This window comes from Bos taurus, chromosome 14 (genome assembly GCF_002263795.3).
Source record: "Bos taurus isolate L1 Dominette 01449 registration number 42190680 breed Hereford chromosome 14, ARS-UCD2.0, whole genome shotgun sequence".
In the NCBI taxonomy this organism is placed as follows: domain Eukaryota; kingdom Metazoa; phylum Chordata; class Mammalia; order Artiodactyla; family Bovidae; genus Bos; species Bos taurus.
In genome coordinates, this window is record NC_037341.1 from 18,113,212 (window position 1) to 18,132,505 (window position 19,294).

The 19,294-nt window shown below is 39.3% G+C and overlaps 1 protein-coding gene across 1 annotated transcript in view; it reads left to right on the forward strand.

Moving 5' to 3' along the window:
• The window catches only part of HAS2 (hyaluronan synthase 2), a 32,116-nt gene extending 20,111 nt beyond the window's left edge, over nucleotides 1-12,005 (forward strand). Inside the window, exons 3-4 of the mRNA NM_174079.3 lie at nucleotides 6,726-6,827; nucleotides 8,433-12,005. Coding sequence (NP_776504.2) covers nucleotides 6,726-6,827; nucleotides 8,433-9,362 — 1,032 coding nt within the window. The 3' untranslated portion in view covers nucleotides 9,363-12,005. The remainder of the gene's footprint in view (nucleotides 1-6,725; nucleotides 6,828-8,432) is intronic.
• Nucleotides 12,006-19,294: the final 7,289 nt, after the last annotated feature.

Here is a 19,294-nt window from a genome sequence, read left to right on the forward strand (position 1 = left end):
AACCCCAGGGAAGTCCCAATTTATCACTTCTTTTTATTGAGCATGTACTATGAGTTAGCCCTTATAAGTGCTATACATACAGTATCTAGTTTATTCTCCATTACAACAAATTGCTAGGTGGATTGACTTATCCTTATTTTTCAACTGAGAAATGTAGACTTATAAAGGTAAGGTAAGGAGTTTAGGCTACAAAGCTAGTACAAGTAAATATAACTGGTCAGTGGTGGATTGAGACTCCAATTTGTCTGATTCCAGACAAATTTTGCATGGCACTTTCTTTGCAGTAGCATGTTTACTCTGGCGTTGAACTGTTATGAGTTCAGGGGCCTAACGCCGTCTTGTATTTGCTAGTGAATAACTACTGGGGAATTTCAGAATTCTGGCTGACTTCTTTCAGGCAATGGCCTGAGGGAGACAGGGTAGGAGGGTCTTTTCATTTACTATGTGGTTAAGTTGTCGAAGGGAAAGTTGTAGTGGGATCCTGACCAAAGGTAAATTTCAAACATAATAGCAATAAATAGTATCGCTGCATCCAGGTTAAGATGAAGGGTCAAGGTTAAGAAAGGGGTGAGCCTTACAAGCAGACAGAGGATGAAGGCAGTAGCAACAGTAGGGGTCTGGATTTATTTTCAACCTTGTTTCCTCATTGAAGGCAGCCTAAAAAATTAAGACTTCCTCTTGCTGCGTAACTCTCAGGGCCCTTTGAAGTGGTTTGGAGCAGGCAGATATGGAGAATCCACCAGTCAGTCTGAAAGGAAATATGTTTTTTTAAAAAGGTGAAACATGGGGAACTTGGCGTTTTAGACCTGAGTCAGAATTTGAAATACATTTGATAGAAAATGTAACAGGAGAGTTTTATTTAAACTGTGGTGAGGTAGATTAGTGTTAAGTGAAGTAAGCTTGAGTGGATTTATAGTCTGATAAGTTATGAATAGATAGTCTATACCTATTATAGATAATTCCAGACATTTAAATTTGTTCACTGTGATAAGAGATTCTTAATATGTAGTCAATTTTCCTGTTCCTTTTAGAGATTCTCTCTATCGAGTTAATCTATTTGTGGTAAAGATTGCCATGCTCTTTTAGGTGTGGGTTTACTTACAGTATAAAAACGTAAAGGTTATTATCCTGTACAGATGAGTTTAAGCAAATTCCGGGAGATAGTGGAGGACAGGGAAGCCTGATGTGCTGCAGTTCATGGAGTCGCAGAGTCAGACATGACTTAGTGTCTGAACAATGAACAATGAATAGTATACTTCCCTATGATCCTTTGTAATTACAAGGTACTTTTCTATTTGGTGTCTTACTCCACTATGACTTACTGAAAATCGTAGAAGTGAGATATAGGACTCACTAGTTAATTGAGGCTTCTTGATTCTGAGGATATTTGGTCTTATTATAGGCAAATCTTGGCTAAAGAAGATCTAGTTTATTAGTATTTTATACTTTTTATGCAGTTACTCTTACTAATTATAACATGTGGAGATGGAGGAAATCTTTTTTAAAAATCTACTAGAATTAAAATTGGGGCTTAGGACATATTTTATCTCAACTTTTAAAAAAAATTTTTATGACAGAGAACTCTCCTGCAACCAATTATTTGAGGCCCAGGGTTGGTAAAGTTTGCTTGTAAAACACCTGATGGTAAATTTAGGCTTTGCACGCCATATGGTCTGTGTTGTAACTGTTCAGCTTAGCTGTTTTAGTGTGAAAGCATTCATAGAGAATATGAAAGTAAATGTGCGTGACTGAGTTCCAATAAATCTTTATCTGTGGACACTGAAATTTGAATTTCATATTATTTCCATATGTCACAAATTTTTTTTCCCAACTATTTAAAAAGATAAAAATCATTTATCTCATAGACCTTCCCAAAACAGGTGGCAAGGCTGACTTGATTCTTAGACCTTAGTTTGCCAACTCCTGTTGTAGACATGCAGAGAGGGGCAGCCCTAACTCTTGGCTTGAGCACGGATGGAGGGGGAGCCATGGCCTTACACACTTTAACTGATGATTCTGTGGTTATGACTGAGGTGGCTGGTTCCACCCCATAACATCTTCTTTCTTTACATTTTCCACTCAAATTTAATCAAAATTTGGTGACTGCCTTGTTTCCATATCTCCCAGTGAGAAATATTATGACTGGGAATCATGTACTTTAAACAAATTAGAATGATACATTCAGGGTGGACAGAAAGACGGTTGATTTGTTCTCAGTTTCCTGCGTGCAGACCATGTCCTGTGGTTTTCCCCAGTGTCAAGTTAAGCTCCTCATGAACTGGGGTATTTTCCCCCACAGCTTCTAGCCCAGAGCTGAACAGCCAGCCTTTGTGAAGTTATACACTTTTATTAATTGGTGAAGAGACAGCTAGAAATCCTGTTTCTACTAGACTGGTTTCAAGAAGGGCTAGCGTTATAGCCTTTACACACAAACAAATCAATACTATTATGTCCATGAACATACTTGCTTTCACAGACTATTGTAGATGGTGGTTTTCTAGTTGGCATTCTATCACCAAATAACATCCAGAAACTGAACTTCTATAAAGAACTCTTTAATCCCGCTATAACAAACCCCTCCCAAGGGATTTCTGAGAGCTTTCGCTTCTGACAGTTAAATTCACCATGTGAACAATCTCTCTCAGAGAACTTTTGGCACTTTGCTGTTGGAAATTGGGAGGGGTGGGACCAACTTAAATCTGCAGAACCTCAGAAGTTTGGTTCCAGTTTGGTCATTTCAGAGAGGCAGGTCCCTTGGCTTGTTTCTGCTCACAAGCAGGAGGAGTTACCTAAACATGAATTCTCGATTGCCGCCTTCCTGTTGTTTTTAGTCTTATTTTTAGCTTTCTGGTTTTACCTTTCCCAGCTTGAGTCAATAGAGGTGGGTGTGGCCATAAGCTCTGGATGCTGAGAGGTTGAAAGTTGGGTTGAACTTCTGCCTTCACTTTTTACTACTCTAGTGACTGGCCTGCCAGGCTTATAACCATATATTTACCAAACAGTGATAAACAAGGCAAGAGAGCGGAAAAACATTGCTATTGGAAGAATTCGTTTAGGTTTCTGAGGCTTTGGATGCTTGGGTACAAATCCAAGTATTAGCAAAATTCTGTTTTTTTAATGGAATACTAATGCCTAGCTGCTGTCTATTTTTTCCTCCTCTAAAATAAGTCAGACCATGCTGGACCAAAATAGAATGTACCCCCACTCACCCAAAAGGGGCAAGAAGTTATTTAGAAAATGCATGTTTCTAAATAGGGACAGTAATATAAAAATTCAAAAATTAACTTTCATATAGCTAATTGAGTTTAGAGAGGTGATTTCATTTCTGTAATTTTGGATACCCTACATACTCCTTAAATTATAAGTTTCAATAATACATTTAAATTGTTTTCACCAACAATATTTGTTATTCATATATATTAATTTTTTCAGAAAAATCTATTAGTAAAATTAAGCAACATACATTTTAAAAAATTTTGAGATTTTCTAGTTATATATGTGAGGGTCTCCTACAATTACACATAGAAAATCCCTTTGAACTCAAAAGTGTGTGCATACTCAGTTGCTCAGTTGTGTCTGACCCTTTGGACCCCATGAACTGTAGCCTGCCAGGCTCCTTTGTCCATGGGATTTCCCAGGCAAGAATACTGGAGTGAGTTACCATTTCCTTCTCCAGTTAACTCAAGAGTTCATGCTGCTTCTTTTTTTTTTTTTTTTTCAATATAAATTTATTTATTTTAATTGGAGGCTAATTACTTTACAATATTGTATTGGTTTGGCCATATGTCAACATGAATCCGCCATGGGTGTACACGTGTTCCCCATCCTGAACCCCCCTCCCACCTCCCTCCCCATACCATCCCTCTGGGTCATCCCAGTGCACCAGCCCCAAGAGTTCAGGCTTCTAAAAATTGTTTTCATATTTTTTCATTCACAACTGGTATATCAAATTCCTACTATTTTTATAAACCAGTTCAGAGAACTGTAAAAATACTGGCTTTTGATATAAATAAAGAGACTAAGTCTTGATTAAATTAATAAATGAAGCCAGACGACATAGAAAAACAATGAAACTGCAGCTAACACTCCAGTCTCTGCCAATCATGTCTTTCATTTCTTGGGTGGGGATATGAAACTGGTTCATGGTGTGTCAAGTTTGGTCATTTTATATCTTCTTGGGCCTGGCTGAGTTCTCCAGAAAAAGATATGATGTTATTAATATAATTAGAAATAGAGAAGTGACAGCTCTTTCCCTACTTCTGATTTTCTTTGATCATGTGGAAGAATGTCCATCTACAGATATAGCATACCTAATTCCTGCCTAAGAGAAGTGACTTAATCTGGTTGGGGAGTATGGAAGGTATAAGGGGTAGCCTAGCTCCTTCTTTCTTCTGGGAGTGGGCTACTCCAAAGGAGCCATACCTTTCAAAGGGCCATTAACTGTGTCTTCAGGAGGAGACTGGTCCCACTTAGGTACTGTTCAGAATTGATACATCAGTCTAATTCTGGGGAACATAATTATAAAACTGGCTACTGCATTGATATGAGCCCTATTTTCCATATCAGCTTTATGAGTATACAGGTAATATTTTGGCTTCATATCTCCTTTATTCTTCTGTTCCATTTTTCAATAAGTTCATAAATCAGCTTGGAAAAAAAGTACTATTTGTAATCCTGCACCTTTGGCCTCCAGTAGAATCTTCTGTGAGCCATTCTTGGGTATAGACAAATTCTAAAAATTTTCTTGAAGTTGTAATTGGTTTGCTTGCAAAATTGCTTTTGTTTTTTTGGCCTGTATAAAGTTTGTTTTTCAGAATAACAATTAACACTTACAGAAAAGCTTAAGATAATTTACATCTCAGTCAGTTCAGTTGCTCAGTCGTGTCTGACTCTTTACAATCCCATGAACCACAGCACACCAGGCCTCCCTGTCCATCACAAAATCCTGGAGTCCACCCAAACCCGTGTCTATCGAGTTGGTGATGCCATCCAACCATCTCATCCTCTGTTGTCCCCTTCTCCTGCCCTCAATCTTTCCCAGCATCAGGGTCTTTTCAAATGAGTCAGCTCTTTGAATCAGGTGGCCAAAGTATTGGAGTTTCAGCTTCAACATCAGTCCTTCCAGTGAACACCCAGGACTGATCTCCTTTAGGATGGACTGGCTGTATCTCCTTGAAGGCCAAGGGACTCTCAAGAGTCTTCTCCAACACCACAGTTCAAAAAGCATCAATTCTTCGGCGCTCAGCTTTCTTCACAGTCCAACTCTCGCATCCATACATGACCACTGGAAAAACTGTAGCCTTAACTAGACGGACCTTTGTTGACAAAGCAATGTTTCTGCTTTTTAATATGCTGTCTAGGTTGGTTATAACTTTTCTTCCAAGGAGTAAGCATCTTTTAATTTCATGGCTGCAATCACTATCTGCACTGATTTTGAAACCAGAAAAATAAAGTCAGCTACTGTTTCCACTGTTTCCCCATTTATTTGCCATGAAGTGATGGGACTGGATGCCATGATCTTAGTTTTCTGAATGTTGAGTTTTAAGCCAACTTTTTCACTCTCCTCTTTCACTTTCATCAAGAGGCTTTTTAGTTCCTCTTCACTTTCTGCCATAAGGGTGGTGTCATCTGCATATCTGAGGTTATTGATATTTCTCCCAGGAATCTTGATTCCAGCCTGTGCTTCCTCCAGCCCAGCGTTTCTCATGATGTACTCTGCATATAAGTTAAATAAGCAGGGTGACAATATACAGCTTGGACATACTCCTTTTCCTATTTGGAACCAGTCTGTTGTTCCATGTCCAGTTCTAACTGTTGCTTCCTGACCTGCATACAGGTTTCTCAAGAGGCAGGTCAGGTGGTCTGATATTCCCATCTCATTCAGAATTTTTCACACTTTATCGTGATCCACACAGTCAAAGGCTTTGGCATAGTCAATAAAGCAGAAATAGATGTTTTTCAGGAACTCTCTTACATCCATCCATCAGATGTTGGCAATTTGATCTCTGGTTCCTCTGCCTTTTCTAAAACCAGCTTGAACATCTGGAAGTTCATGGTTCATCTACTTTTGTATATAAAGAGCTAGATGAATACTTAATACCTTTAAAAGCTTGATTTTCCTTTCTGATGGAATGTGATCTGCTAAGCCCAGGTCAAATGGACATCTTGTTTCAGAGTTATACAACCCACCTTAGAAGAACTGCTTTCCTGTCTTAATTACCATATTAAAATAGAGAAAAATAATTACTCTTAAACATGCCTTTTATCAATACTGCCATAGGAGTTTCCCATCATCATTCAGACCTGAGGAATAAGATATCTAAAAGCTTGATTAAGGCAATTAAAAAGAGAGGGAGAGACATTTATGGTGACCAACCCAAGGTGTTTTCCAAGACCTGGAAACCTAGGGTGTTATCAGGGATATGATACTTTTATTGCCAAAATTGAGTACATCCTTGGCGAACCAGGAAAAGCTGACCACCTTTCACCACATGCCTAGGTCATCAGTTCATTTGTTTTTTTTCAGCAATTTCATTAGCTTAAATACTGAGTTTGCAAGTTCTTTGTATTGGCCATCATATAACAAACTTACATCCACATGATACTCGCTTACTTAGGCCTTGTGACAATAGGCTAAAGGCATAATATATATGTGTCCAATTTTGACTACATGGAACATGCTCATTGTCTTATTTTCTTTAACTCATTCCTTATTTTCTTTGCAGGTTTGTGATTCAGACACCATGCTTGACCCAGCATCATCTGTGGAGATGGTAAAAGTTTTAGAAGAAGATCCCATGGTTGGAGGTGTCGGGGGAGATGTCCAGGTGTGTATGGCTTTAGTAGCACCCTTAGCCATTGATTCTTTGAGTATATATTTATTATACACCAAACTATGTGCCAGGTGTTGTTTCTGGAGACTAAGACACATTAGAATGTGTCTTGTACCCACTGTACTACCTCTTCTCTTATCTAAATTGAAGTAATTTATGATTTCTTTGCTTAGCTGGAGGTTGTAACACATGTATGTAGTAGCTGATAAGTTACATAAAATATAATGTAAGTGTGTAATTTCTGCTGTATCTTCTTAAGCCACAACTTAATGTTCTGGTAAAATGATGTTGGAATTTAGTGCAAGGATTAAGAAATGGAGGTATGGCAGTGGGTGGTTTTTATTACTATAACATATACCTCTATATTTAAAAGCTGAGCAATATATGACTTATCAAAAATCCAAATCGGGTAAACTAAGGAAAAAAAGAGAAACTGCAGTTCAAATTTACACTAGAGAAAAAGTCAAAGAAGTGGATTTTCCAGTTATTATTTATTTCCCATTATTTGCCATCAATGGAGAAATTTTAAGTGAAAGAAATATTAATAAGGTGATTAACATTTATGGAATGAGAAAACAATATATGAAAATATATGAAGGTTAAAGTGAATCCTTTGCAAAAGTACAATTAGATTTTAGGAAAAAGTGAGAAGCACATGGAATTTTGACTTTAAATGTAGGTATTATGTTGCTGTATAACCCATATTGATAATGCTTGGTACTAGTGAAGGCAAAGAAAATGAACTGGAAGGACAAAGAAATACCCTGGTGATAAAAAGAAAGCATACAAAATCCAGATGAAAATGGAACAGAATTGAGACAGAGGAGGAGAATTAAGAAATATTGCCCTCCCGTAAAGCTAATAATTTTAGTAGCCTTTATGTAGAGCCTTATTTCAGGATTCCAGTTTTGAGGTGAAGCCAGAAAAAACCCCTTCATCACTAGCATTGCTAAAACTGGGGAGAAAGGAGAATAATAGGGTTGGATGAGTAGGAAAGAGAAGAAGATGGGACTTAAACCTTCAAATATTGGATGGAAGGAAAGTGACAGAATAATTTTAGGGCTGAGAACTGAAGCCTAAAAAAATCCCAATGTTACAACAAGAGAAAGAAAACATAACAAAAGAGTACAGGCAGTGATGAAGTAGAAAAAAGTTATTTTCAACAAGTCTTAACACATACACACCACTTATCAAGTTAATCTAGTAATACGTGAAGAAAATAAAGGAAAATCATGTTAAAAAGGAAAGAAGTCAAAATAGAAAAATAAAATACCAAACATGACTCTAGGTAGTAACCTCACAATAGTGCAGATTTTGTTGGTATTTTTAGCTGGGGATTCAGTTTAGTCATTCAGTCGTGTCCCACTCTTTGTGACCCCGTGGACTGCAGCATGCCAGGTTTCCCTGTCCATCACCAACTCCCAGAGCTTGCTCAAACTTATGTCCATCGAGTCAGTGATGCCATCCAACCATCTCATCCTCTGTCATTCATTTATCCTCCCAACTTCAGTCTTTCCTAGCATCAGAGTCTTTTCCAATAAGTCAGTTCTTTGCATCAGGGGGCTTACCTTTATTTAATTACTTTTATTTTTCTTGCAGATTTTAAACAAGTATGATTCCTGGATCTCCTTCCTCAGCAGTGTGAGATACTGGATGGCTTTTAACATAGAAAGGGCCTGTCAGTCTTATTTCGGATGTGTCCAGTGCATTAGCGGACCTCTGGGAATGTACAGAAACTCCTTACTGCATGAATTTGTGGAAGACTGGTACAATCAAGAATTTATGGGCAGCCAATGTAGTTTTGGAGATGACAGGCATCTAACGAACCGAGTGCTGAGTCTGGGCTATGCAACGAAATACACAGCTCGATCCAAGTGCCTTACTGAAACACCTATAGAATATCTCAGATGGTTAAACCAGCAGACCCGCTGGAGCAAGTCCTACTTCCGAGAGTGGCTGTACAACGCGATGTGGTTTCATAAACATCACTTGTGGATGACCTATGAAGCCGTCATCACTGGGTTCTTCCCTTTCTTTCTCATTGCCACGGTAATCCAGCTCTTCTACAGGGGTAAAATTTGGAACATCCTCCTCTTCTTGTTAACTGTCCAGTTAGTGGGTCTCATAAAATCATCTTTTGCCAGCTGCCTTAGAGGAAACATTGTCATGGTCTTCATGTCCCTCTACTCAGTGTTATACATGTCAAGTTTACTTCCGGCCAAGATGTTTGCAATTGCAACAATAAACAAAGCTGGGTGGGGCACATCTGGAAGGAAAACCATTGTCGTTAATTTCATAGGACTCATTCCCGTATCCGTTTGGTTTACAATACTCCTGGGTGGTGTGATTTTCACCATTTATAAGGAATCTAAAAAGCCATTCTCAGAATCCAAACAGACAGTTTTAATTGTTGGAACGTTGCTGTATGCATGCTATTGGGTCATGCTTTTGACACTGTACGTGGTTCTCATCAATAAATGTGGCAGGCGGAAGAAGGGACAACAGTACGACATGGTGCTTGATGTATGATCTTACGTTTGATGTTTGCAGTTGCAGACACACAAAACCTTAGCTCCTCTAGGGACTGTATGGTATTGTGGCGTCAGATAACGCCACCAAAGGAGACATATCGCTGCTGCTGGGACTTGAACAAAGACATTTGTATGGGTTTATTTTAATTCTGCCAAAGGAAAATGATACATCAAGAAGAACAACTCAGATTTAACCTGATATTTCTATGAAAATGGGAAGATTCTTTGTGTATGCACTTTTTCCTTACTGTACATCTGCCTAACAGTGTTTTGCCCTATATACCTCACTAGCCATGCTTTATGTGGGTTATCATGGAAGAAAAGGATTTTGGAAACTCAAGGAAAAGTTCTTTCAACATATACAACCTAACTTATGGACTGTGTTGATAGCTAATTTTTTTTTAGAATGATTTTTTCTGTTTAATTCTACCAAATGAAATGCCAAAGGAAATTTTACAGGCCGTTGGCTGTGCTGTATTTTTATATAATTGTACTGTGTTTTAAAATTTTTGTATGCCAATTTTAAAACAAATTTTGCATATTTTATATTTTACTTCTCTGCCAAAATACACCTGTTTTTCCTTTTTTTTTTTTTTAATAAAATAGGTTCTTAAAAAATTCCTACTTAAAAAGATTTCTACCCAAAATGTGAAGCTTGGTTGACGTTGTTCATGATAGAAAGAATAAAATGTTTCTCTCTACCTTTAAAATTGAATAGTTTATTTCTGTGAAAAAGTGAACTCTCAATGTTTTAACTTTTCAAAAAATTTCTTTTAGAAAAGGCCAATACACCTGTCACACTTCAAGAGTAGAAATTCATACTTATCTGTACAAAGAAGTCATTGAAAATCAAGGCCAAAGGGGTAGGAAAGTGCAATTTTTTCAAAAGATTGAAAAAGGGAATGTTAATTCTTGAAAAATACTAAGCATCCAGCAGTGGACAAAATCTGGTTATCAAAGATAGTCTTTGGACATTCTCACAGTATTTTCCCAGGCTAAGTAAAGAGGAATTGGGAAAAATTATCTGTATAATTTGGACAAATACAATTCAGCTCATCTTTTGTTCTGTGACCTGTATTCACTGGATTCTGTCTATATGTGGAACATACTTTACCTCCCTTTTTTCCCCCAGCTTGTTAGTTTACTTTGCATGTCAGTATGAGGTTTATATGGGCGAAGGAGATAAAGAATAAGGATAAAGCATATAAATTCAAAACCAGCAGAATCAAGCTCCAGGTGTCCTCTTTAGCTTTCTAGGGAAGATATTTTCTGAATTATACAGATAAGAGCTTCATCTCTTCTGTTCTTGGCCTATGTAAATGTGTCTACAGAGTAGACATGATATCAAGGTTTAATAGTTGTATCAAGAATAATTGACACACAAAAAATTGAGGGATCAGGTACCTTCAGCCTGGCTGATTTAGCTGCTCTGAGGCCTCAGTTACCCAGTTTGACTTTTGGCATGACCCATCTTACCTTGTAGCTGGTGCTGTGTAGACCCATGTTAAAAAAAAAAATAAATAAAACACATTTAGAGTCGCATGAAAAGCATTGTGATGAAGCAGCAATGTGGAGAAGTATTTGACCATGTTCTTCCTAACTTTCTGCTTCCTTTTAATACAGACATCTATAGTCCATCCATCCTGCCTAAGAAAAAACTGCACGTTCTACCTTCAGAGTACAAAAAGGTACATAACTTCTACAACGTAGACTCTCACTGATTGGAGAGCTTGTGGGAAACAGACAGACCATGCCATTAAATAAGACTAAAACTTGAGTTTGCCTTTTTAATTATTTATGTTCTAAGTTAAGCTTGATAACATTCAGATTCTCTCATTCTTATAAAAGATTGAATTAATTGCCTGTATTTATTTTAGCAATTATTCAATGTATTTCCAGTATAGGATGTATAGTATAATTGAATTTTTTTGTAAATAAAATATTTTTGATAAGATTATTGCCTTTTTTTCTAAGGGAAGGGGGAATTCAAACAGAACAATGTTTTATTTTGATTGTAAGGGTATGGATTTAAGAATGGGGTATATAGAAATATAAACATTGTTAGTCAACAATAGAGGTCATTTAATGTTATTAATCAGAAGGCAGAAATCTCTAGAGTTGGTATGGTTGGGAATCTAGAAAAATGAGAGAGACAGTCCCAATTAATACAACTTTGTCTTTCTTGAATCTTCTGCCTTGTCCCTGAAAAGAGCCCTAATTTAGACAGAAGTTGTTTTACTATAGTAATCTATAATAGTGGGAAAAAAAAATTTCAGAAACATAGGCAAGTTTGTTATAGCATTATTTACAAATAATAACAAAATCTTAACCTAATTTAAGATTTAATAATGTGGGTAATAATTAAATGAATTATGGCATTTCCCAAACAATGGACTATAATTACCCATTAAACATAATGTTCCTAGAGAATATGAGGCTGTTGAAATGTTACATTTAAAAATACAACCATTTTGTACGATAATACCCTGATTTTGTAAAAACAAAAATGTTAAAACATGGTTATCTCATGGGAATATGGCCGATTTATATTCTGTATACATTTTTTTGTATTTCCAAGTACCTTAATTATGTATTGCTTTTATGATCAGAAAAGGACAATAAATGTTGCTTTTTTCAAAAAGTGGGTTGGGGCATCTAATAACATTTCCTGGTTTGAGGAGCTTTAATAGTAATTCATTTTACCACTTATCCCTCAAATTCATCTTATTTCCCAATTCTTTTTATTATTTGCTTCCTAAGAATCCTTCATTACCTTCATACAGTTACATGAAAGAACAAAACACTATAGACATTGAACATTCCTGCCACTCTGAACACCAACATAGTGATGGTTCTAGTCCCAGTAATTTGCTGATACATGTCACTGGTGCTATACTAGAGGTCGGCAATCTTTTAATGTGAAGAGCTAGATATGGCACCCCACTCCAGTACACTTGCCTGGAAAATCCCATGGATGGAGGAGCCTGGTGGGCTGCAGTCCATGGGGTCGCTAGGAGTCGGACACGACTGAACGACTTCACTTTCTCTTTTCACTTTCATGCATTGGAGAAGGAAATGGCAGCCCACTCCAGTGTTCTTGCCTGGAGAATCCCAGGGACGGGGGAGCCTGGTGGGCTGCCGTCTATGGGGTCGCACAGAGTCGGACACGACTGAAGCGACTTAGCATAGCATAGATAGTATACAAGGCAGACTTTCCTGGCTGTATGGTCTGTCATGTGACTACTTACCCCTGCTATTGTAGCACAAAGCATCCGTAGGCCATATGTAAACAAATTGGTGTGTTCCAATGACATTTTTTATGGGCCTCCCAGGTGGCGCTAGTGCTAAAGAACCTGCCTGCTAATGCAGGAGACGAGAGATAACAGGTTCAATCCCTGGGTCAGGAAGATCCCCTGGAGGAGGAAATGGCAACCACTTCAATATTGTTGCTTGGAAAACGCCATGGACAGAGGAGTCTGGTGGGCTACAGTCCATGGGGTCGCACAGAGTTGGACACGACTGAGCGACTAAGCACTTACCCAGAACCATATCTATTTACAGTGTTCCATCCAGTTCCTCAGCATAAATTCTTTGAAATTAATGTTTTTATTTCCCAGATGGTTATTGAGTCTTTTTGTATTTTCATACTGTTCATGGGGCTCTCAAGGCAAGAATACTGAAGTGGTTTGCCATTGCCTTCTCCAGTGAACCACATTTTGTATTGAGTCTGCTTTTTGAGAGGAAAAAAAAAAAACAGAAGATAGTGTGAGAAACAGGAGTGTACAGAGAAAAAGTTGTTTAAGATGCAGTTGCAACCAAGGCTCCAGCCTATCCATCAAAGTTTCTAGAAATGGAATGGCCCTCCAGAGTTGTCCTAAATTTAGACAAGGGGACCATGTTTTATTAATACCCTTCTCCCTTCATATCAATCAGTAATTGGGTGAAAGGTGTTCTGGGGTGGGAGACAGGAGAGAAGATTCAGCCGTGGGCAAGGAAGCTCACTTCAGCAATTGGAAATTCCAGGAGAGTAACTCAACTCATTTAACGACAGTTAGTACTAATTGGTCTGTATCCAGTCATGTCCGACTCTTTGCAACCCTATGGACTATAGCCCACCAGGCTCCTCTGTCCATGGGATTTTTCCAGGCAAGAGTACTGGAGTGGGTTGCCATTTCCTCCTCCAGGGGATCTTCCCAACCCAGGGATCAAACCGGCATCTCCTATGTCTCCTGCAGATTCTTTGCCACTGAACCACCTGGGAAGCCCCCAGGACTGTTGGTGGCTGGGAGCACAAGTATCTCTGTCCTAAAGCAGAGAAATAGGAATTGCCTTTCCTAGAGTGTACCCATTAAGAATCAGATTCCTAGGTAGTTAGCACATCTTAGCTAATAGACCCTGCGGCTGCTGCTAAGTCGCTTCAGTCGTGTCCGACTCTGTGTGACCCCATAGACGGCAGCCCACCAGGCCCTGCAGCCCCTGGGATTCTCCAGGCAAGAACACTGGAGTGGGTTGCCATTTCCTCCTCCAATGCATGAAAGTGAAAAGTGAAAGTGAAGTCACTCAGTGGTGTCCGACTCTTAGCGACCCCATGGACTGCAGCCTACCAGGCTCCTCTGTCCATGGGATTTTCCAGGCAAGAGTACTGGAGTGGGGTGCCATTGCCTTCTCCCAATAGATCCTAGGTGGACCTTAAGAATCTGTGAAAGTGAAAACATGTTAGTTGTGTCCAACTCTGTGCGATCCCATGAACTGTAGCCTGCCAGGCTCCTCTGTCCATGGGATTCTCCAGGTAAGAATACTGGAGTGGGTTGCCATGCCCTTCTCCAGGGGATCTTCCCAATCCAGGGATCAAATCTGGGTCTCCTGCATTGTAGGCACCATCTGAGTCACCTGGGAAACCCTAGGAATATACATCTCAACAATAGCCACAGTGATTCTCAGGTACTTTGTGCTTCTGTCTGTCTTGGTAAAAATTATTCTGATAAACGTTGAAGTCAGTGTCTCAACTGGAAGAACACTTTTCTTAATATTCTTCTTCTCCCCATTCTCCATCAGAATTTTCCTGTTTATCAGAAGACCTTCTGCTTGCCAGATTACCTGCAATGGATCACTTTAAAAAAAAAAAATATATATATATATATATATGTGTGTATACATACACACACACACACACATATATATATATATATATTTATGGACTTCCCTGGTGGCTCAGATGGTAAAGCGTCTGTCTACAATGCGGGAGACCTGGGTTTGATCCCTGGGTCGGGAAGATTCCCTGGAGAAGGAAATGGCAACCCACTCCAGTACTCTTGCCTAGAAAATCCCATGGACGGAGGAGCCTGGTATCCATGGGGTCGCAAAGAGTCGGACACGACTGAGAGACCTTCACTTTCACTACATATATATATATATGTATGTATGTATAAATATTTGGTTGTGCTGGGTCTTAGCTGTGGTGTGAGGGCTCTAGTTCCCCAACCAGGAATTGAACTCGGGCCCCTCTGTACTGGGAGCACAGGGTCTCAGCCACTGGATCACCAGGGAAGTCCCTACAATGGATCTTTAGATTTAGGACTTCTCTAACACTTGAGAGTTCCTAAGTACAAGGTCCTTTCATTTTTCCTTACATTGATTCTCACTTATAATTTTTTTCTACCTTTTTTTCCTGAAGCAGTTGTAGAATAATGCTGATCACTCCAAAAGGCAGTAAGCCTAGCTCTAACCAACCTGCAATAAAATATTGCAATTTATTACCAAAACTTGGGATGAAATTCCAGGGTCTCCTGGAGGTCTGTCACTTAAACTCTTGGCTTTTCTTGAATGAAAATTGAGTAAGTGGTTGTCTCAAGACTTGGTCTGTAAAAATATGCTTTATGACACAAGAGTAAGCATGGTGCCTCCAGCTGTTTTCTTTGAAGCCCAAGTGTGTAGGGTTATTTGTGCCTATAAAGAACATTGGTACTAAGATTGGAAGTCCAGAATCACAACATTTTAGACGAAGTTGAAGTTAGAGAGATTGTCTAGTCGTTGTCATTCTTTATGTTCACATCTTCTTGTGTTTCAGAAGAGTAAACTAAGGATGCTGTGGACTCCAGATCTGAAAGGAGAAGCAAAGTAAATTTGGTGCCATGGCCTAGACCTACATTTAGGTTTCCTGAAAATACAAATCCAAGAATCCTCTCTACCAAGCTAAGCAGGCATAGGCAAAGGTAACTCACAAGTGCAACAAAGAAAATCTGTGTATGTTCTCTTATTATACAGCAGGAGAATCCTCTATGGAGCAAGACAGCTTAGTCAATTCCAATCCCTCTTACTTAAGAAAAAAGTCAAGATAATCCTTTCTCAGATAAGATAAATCCTTTTTCTAAAGAGTTGTTGATACTAGAGTCAATAAGCTTCCCACATGGCACTAGTGGTAAAGAATCCACCTGCCAATGCAGGAGACACAGGAGACACAAGTTCAATCCCTGGATTGCGAAGATCCCCTGGAGAAGGAAATGGCAGCCCACTCCAGTATTCTTGCCTGGAGCATTCCATAGACAGAGGAGCCTGGTGGGCTACATACAGTCCATGGGGTCACAAAGAGTTGGACATGACTGAATGACTAACACACAGACCTAAATTCAGAGGAATCTGGCAGGCTACAGTCCATGGGGTCACAAAGATGCTAGAGTCAATAGGTCTGAGCACAGCACAGCTGGCTAGAGTCAACAAGAACTGGACTAGCATGACGCTCCATATGTCAACCACAAAACACTTCTTCTTGGAGTCAATTTTTTTTTTAATTAAACTTTTCATGTTAAGATAATTGTAAATTCAACAACATTGTTAGAAATAATACAGAGAGGAGTGGCCAAGAAGGCAGAGTAAGAAGACCCTGAGCCCACTTTCTCCCAAGACACACCAAAATCACAACAATTTACAGAGCAATTATCATTGAGAATGACCTGAAGACTAGATGAAAATGTTTCCCAAAACTGAAGATATACAGAAGGAGCCATAATGATACAGGTAATAAGGGTGGAGACACAGTATAGTTCATATCCCCATCCCTGAGTTAGTGACCTTCGGGTAGGAGGATAATTACAATTGCAGAGGTTATCCCCATGGAGAGAGAGGCCCAACCCCCACAGTGGGCTCCATAGCCCCAAGGTCCTGCACTGGAGTATGAGCCTCCAGAACTTCTGGTTTTGCAAGCATATGGGACTTTAGTACAAGAGAATCAGAAGGTTGTAGGAATCAGAGACCGATAAAAGCTCCCAAGTTCTGAGACCTAGCACAGAAGCAGTCATTTGAATGGAGCCTGGGTCAAGCTCATCTGCCAAACTTAGAGAACCTCCCAGAGAGGCAGGAGGCAACTGGGACTTTCTTAGGACGTGGCAGCCATTTGGGGAGCTTATTCTGCCCTGAGTCCACTGCTGCAGGCTGGTGCCATTTTTGAGTCCTCTGTCTAGCCAATTAGCACTGTGGACTTAACTTAGCCACAGTGCACTAGTACCAGCTCTGATATACCCTAGACCCTACAGCTAGATATCATGGGACCATACTGACTTACCAGTGAGCCTGCATCAGCCATATGACCCCTGGACACTGAAGCCAGCCATGCTGGTATCCAGCCTCACCCATCAGTGAACCCTACCAGCCCCAGAACTCCCAAAGTCCTGATGAGTTTTAAATACTGTACCAGCAGGTATGTGTGTTTTCTTAGTCACTCAGTCTTGTCCAACTCTTTGCAATCCCATGGAGTGTAGCCCACCAGACTCCTTTGTCCATGGGATTTCCCAAGCAAGAATAATGGAGTGGGGCTGCCATTTCATATTCAGGGGATCTTTCTGACTCAGGGATTGAACTCTCATCTCTTGCATCTCTTGCATTGGCAGGCAGATTCTTTACCACTGGTACCACCTGGGAAGACCAAGCTCAGTTCAGTTCAGTTCAGTCACTCAGTCATTTCCGACTCATTGTGACCTCATGAACCTCAGCATGCCAGGCCTCCCTGTCCATCACCAACTGCCGGAATCTACCCAAACCCATGTCCATTGAGTTGGTTACGTCATCCAACCATCTCATCCTCTGTCGTCCCCTTTTCCTCCTGCCCTCAATCTTTCCCAGCCAAAGTATTGGAGTTTCAGCTTCAACATCAGTCCTTCCAGTGAACACCCAGGACTGATCTCCTTTAGGATGAACTGGTTGGATCTCATTGCAACCAGAGTCTCCCTGGTTGAAGACTCTCAAGAGTCTTCTCCAATACCACAGTTCAAAAGCATCAATTCTTCGGCGCTCAGCTTTCTTTATAGTCCAACTCTCACATCCATACACAACAACTGAAAAAACTATAGTCTTGACTAGATGGGCCTTTGTTGCCAAAGTGATGTCTCTGCTTTTTAATATGCTATCTAGGTTGGTCATAACTTTCCTTCCAAGGAGTAAGCGTCTTTTAATTTCATGGCTGCTGTCACCATCTGCAGTGATTTGGGAGCCCAGAAAAATAAAGTCAACCACCGTTTCCACTGTTTCCCCATCTATCTGCCATGAAGTGATGGGACTGGATGCCATGATCTTAGTTTTCTGAATGCTGAACTTTAAGCCAACTTTTTCACTCTCCTCTTTCACTTTCATCAAGAGGCCCTTTAGTCCTTCTTCACTTTCTGCCATAAGGGTGGTGTCATCAGCATATCTGAAGTTATTGATATTTCTCCCGGCAATCTTGATTCCAGTTTGTGCTTCTTCCAGCCCAGCGTTTCTCATGATGTACTCTGCATATAAGTTAAATAAGCAGGGTGACAATATACAGCCTTGACATACTCCTTTTCCTATTTAGAAATAGTCTGTTGTTCCATGTCCAGTTCTAACGGTTGCTTCCTGACCTGCATATAGGTTTCTCAAGAGGCAGGTCAGATGGTCTGGTATTCCCATCTCATTCAGAATTTCCCACAGTTTTTGTGATCCACACAGTCAAAGGAAGACCAGGTACATGCATATAAATTCCATGGTAACCACAACACAAAAGTCTAGAATAATATAATACATACACACAAAAGAAATCCAAATACTACACTAAAGATAATCATCAGTCATAAGGGAGGAGTGCAAAACAAGAAGAAAGGAACAAAAAAGAATACAGAAACAACCACTAAATGATTAAGAAAATGGCAATAAGTAGATTCCTATCAATTACTTTACATGTAAAGGGACTAAATGCCTCCATCAAGAGATCTACTTCAGACATGAAGAGACATACAAACTGAAACTTAGGGGATTTAATACTGTTAAAATGACCATACTACCTAAGGAAATCTACAAATTCAATACAACCTCTATCCAAATACAAATGATGCTTTTCACAGAACTAGAATAAATAATTCTAAAATTTGTATGGAAACACAAAAGACCCCAAATAACTGAAACAATTTTGAGAAAGAACAAAGCTGTAGGTATCACACTCCCTAATTTCAAACTATACTATAAAGCTAAGTCAAAACTGGTATAAAAAAGACACATAGCAATAGAACACAATAGAGAGCCCAGAAATGAGCCCACATTTACATGATCAATCAATCTAAGACAAAGAAGGCAAGAATAAACAATGGAGGAAAGACAATATCACCAATAAATGGCTTTGGAGAAACTATACAGCCACATGCAAAAGAATCACAGTGGGTTACTTTCTCAAACTATATACACGTTCTCACTCTAAAAACTCAAAATGCATTAAAAGCTTCAAAGTAAGACCTGAAACAATAAAACTACTAGAAAAAACACAGGCAGTAGTATTTTTGACATCAGTCATTTATTTTGGCTATTCTGGCTAGGGACTCAAGAACAAAAATAAATAAATGGAACTGCATCAAACTAAAAAGCTTTGTACAGTGAAGTAAACTATTAGCAAAATTAAAAGGCTGCCTACTCAATTGAAGTATATTTTTG